Source organism: Charadrius vociferus, unplaced genomic scaffold (genome assembly GCF_000708025.1).
Source record: "Charadrius vociferus isolate BGI_N301 unplaced genomic scaffold, ASM70802v2 scaffold1506, whole genome shotgun sequence".
Classification (NCBI taxonomy): Eukaryota; Metazoa; Chordata; class Aves; order Charadriiformes; family Charadriidae; genus Charadrius; species Charadrius vociferus.
Genome location: NW_009649037.1, coordinates 134,999 through 137,516, shown reverse-complemented (window position 1 = coordinate 137,516; position 2,518 = coordinate 134,999). Strand labels below are relative to the sequence as shown.

The 2,518-nt window shown below is 47.1% G+C and overlaps 1 protein-coding gene across 1 annotated transcript in view; it reads left to right on the top strand.

The window, feature by feature from the left end:
• The window catches only part of DDX49 (DEAD (Asp-Glu-Ala-Asp) box polypeptide 49), a gene marked incomplete at its 5' end in the record, with an annotated part of 4,586 nt that extends 2,431 nt beyond the window's left edge, over positions 1-2,155 (top strand). Inside the window, 5 exons of the mRNA XM_009887863.1 lie at positions 4-75; positions 429-503; positions 1,115-1,203; positions 1,612-1,683; positions 1,979-2,155. Of these exons, the coding sequence (XP_009886165.1) occupies positions 4-75; positions 429-503; positions 1,115-1,203; positions 1,612-1,683; positions 1,979-2,155 (485 nt within the window). The remainder of the gene's footprint in view (positions 1-3; positions 76-428; positions 504-1,114; positions 1,204-1,611; positions 1,684-1,978) is intronic.
• Positions 2,156-2,518: the final 363 nt, after the last annotated feature.

Below are 2,518 nucleotides of genomic sequence, written 5' to 3'. Positions count from 1 at the left end.
AAGTTGTCATCAATCACAACACTCCCGGCCTGCCGAAAATCTACATTCACCGGGTTGGCCGGACAGCCCGTGCAGGTGAGCAGGGAAAAACGCATGGCATTTGCTGGCTAAAACTGGGATCCCAGTGGTGGGGCTGAGCCCTTAATGGGTGTGAGGAGGCTTCCCAGCAGCTGCAGCGCAGTCTTTTTAGTCAGCGCCAGATCTGCTCAGCGTCCTGCCTTAAGATTGCAACGATGGCCCACCCTGAGTTGTGTCTGATCTGCACCAATAGTTAACTGATTTTTCAGAGCAAATAAAGACCCCTCTGTGCACCCTGTCACCGTAATGTGCTAGGCCGACTCCTGGGGATGGATGGAATTTGGCGTGGGTTAGGCTTCATCTCCCTCTGCTTGTCAAGATTCATATATCACTGTGTTTTCATCATCCAGGTCGGAAAGGAATAGCTATTACACTGGTGACGCAGTACGACATCCATCTCGTACATGCTATTGAGGAGGAAATCAGTAAGTAGAGCACTATTAATGCTGCTAAAATGTAGGATCGCATATGTTGCTTTATGCTTGTGGTCCTTGCCGCACTGATTTCATCAGTGCAGAATGTATGATCCAGAATATCAGCATAAAATGGTTTCTCTTCCCTGTGTGGTTAAGGCTTGGAAAAGAGTAGGAGCGCTTGAATCTCCATCAGCTTTGATTCTGCTCTTGAGTGTGCCAGGCGTGAACCTGTTTGTCTTCCTGCTATTTCTAGTGGAAAAGAAACAGTGTGTTGAACTCTTTCTGTAAAATTTTATTAAAGCAGACAGCTTCTTCCTTCCTTCCTTGCTCCTGTGTATGGTGAGGTGGACAAAAAGAACAGGTTGTTTTGCATAGGTTCAGACTTCATCTTTTTTTAGGAAGTAGACCTAATTAATGCGACATCTTGTGCTATTGGGAATTTTAGGCAGAGGGGAGGATTTAATCCTTTGTTGTAGACCTGGAGAAGTCAGAGTGATCGTAGCATATGACAACAATTTCACTGATAATCAGTAGAACTGTATTGGGTTTTTTACTAGTTGAGAATCTGCCCCTGGATTTTGTAACCAGCCATGATCTGTAAATGTCTCGCCCTGATCTAGAACTGAAACTGCAGGAGTACTCTGTGGAGGAGCAGTCTGTGCTTGACATCCTCACCCAAGTGAACGTCACCAGGAGGCAGTGTGAAATAGTAAGTGTGCAAATGTGAAGCCCCTTTGCTCAGAGGACTGGAGATCTCGGGCAGCTGGGCATAACCAGGAGATTCGTTGCAGTCTAACGTGCATGTCTGGATACACAGCTTTGCTCTTGAGCACATAAATAAGAATTTTTGTTCCTTTTTCTAGTGGAAGCACTCGGATGTGTGTGTGTTGACGGTTGTTTTAGTTATTTTCCCTGGGTTTGCTGTATTATTGCACATTTTTTCGGCTTTTTTATGCTGCTGAGTGTTGAGGCTGGTACTTTGGGGGAAGGCCTGCAGGCTATCGATCATGTGCACACTGGTGAGGTTCTGCTCACCCTTTTGCGGCTGCGCTGCTTTTTTCCATGTCAGACTTGGTGTGTGGTTACTGATTGCCCTGCTGTATTTTTGCTTTGACAGGAGCTGGAGGGAACGGATTTTGATGAGAAGAAAGAAATAAATAAGCGGAAACAAATGATCCTTGAAGGGAAGGTGAGAGATGCTGCTATATAAACTACTTTGATCAGTAGCTGGCATAATGCCATCGATGTGGAAAAGAAATGACAGTTCCTCCCTCGCTGCTGTGGTGTGTCCACCTCGCTCCCCTTTGGGGTGGGGAAATTTTGTCTTAAAAGGTGACTGATGTTAAAAAGTGCATTGGAGTAGTGTCTGACTTTTGCAGCTTACTCAGTCGTGGGCTAGAAAGCAGCGTGGGCATCTAGGAAAGGCGAAAGGGCTGGCACTGTCCCTAGGCATGTCACTAGTGTCCTGGCATTTGCCATTGCAGGATCCAGATCTGGAAGCAAAAAGGAAGGCAGAGCTAGCCAAGATCAGGAAGAAAAACAAGCAATGCCGTGAGAAGATCCAGCAGACGCTGCAGAAGAAAAAGCAACTGCAGCTGAAGAGGAAACTGCAGAGGAAGATGGAGCGGCGGAACAAACTGCATGCTACAGAAGAGAAATAACATCCTTTGGCCTGATTTGCTTGGCTCGGGCTGCCCTGACATTGCTGCTGCTTTGGGAGTACTGGGATCTAGTGCGTTTTAACGTGGACACTTCTGACCTGAAGTCAGTGCTGGAGAGTATGGGGAAGGTGGGTGAGGGGAGAAGGGACACTTTGATAAACCGACTCCACCACTTTTCCTTCCTGCACAGTGCTGCTGGCTGGGGCCCTTCCTGGCAGGCTGGATCAGTCTCCTGGAAGAATTTCTTTCAAGAGTGTTTTTCCTTCCTCCAGCAAAAGAGAGGCCAGACCTGAATTCTTGGTGACGTGAAGGGAAATAAAGATCCTCTCTCTCTTCCCCCTTCATTCAGTCATTGCTCTTTCC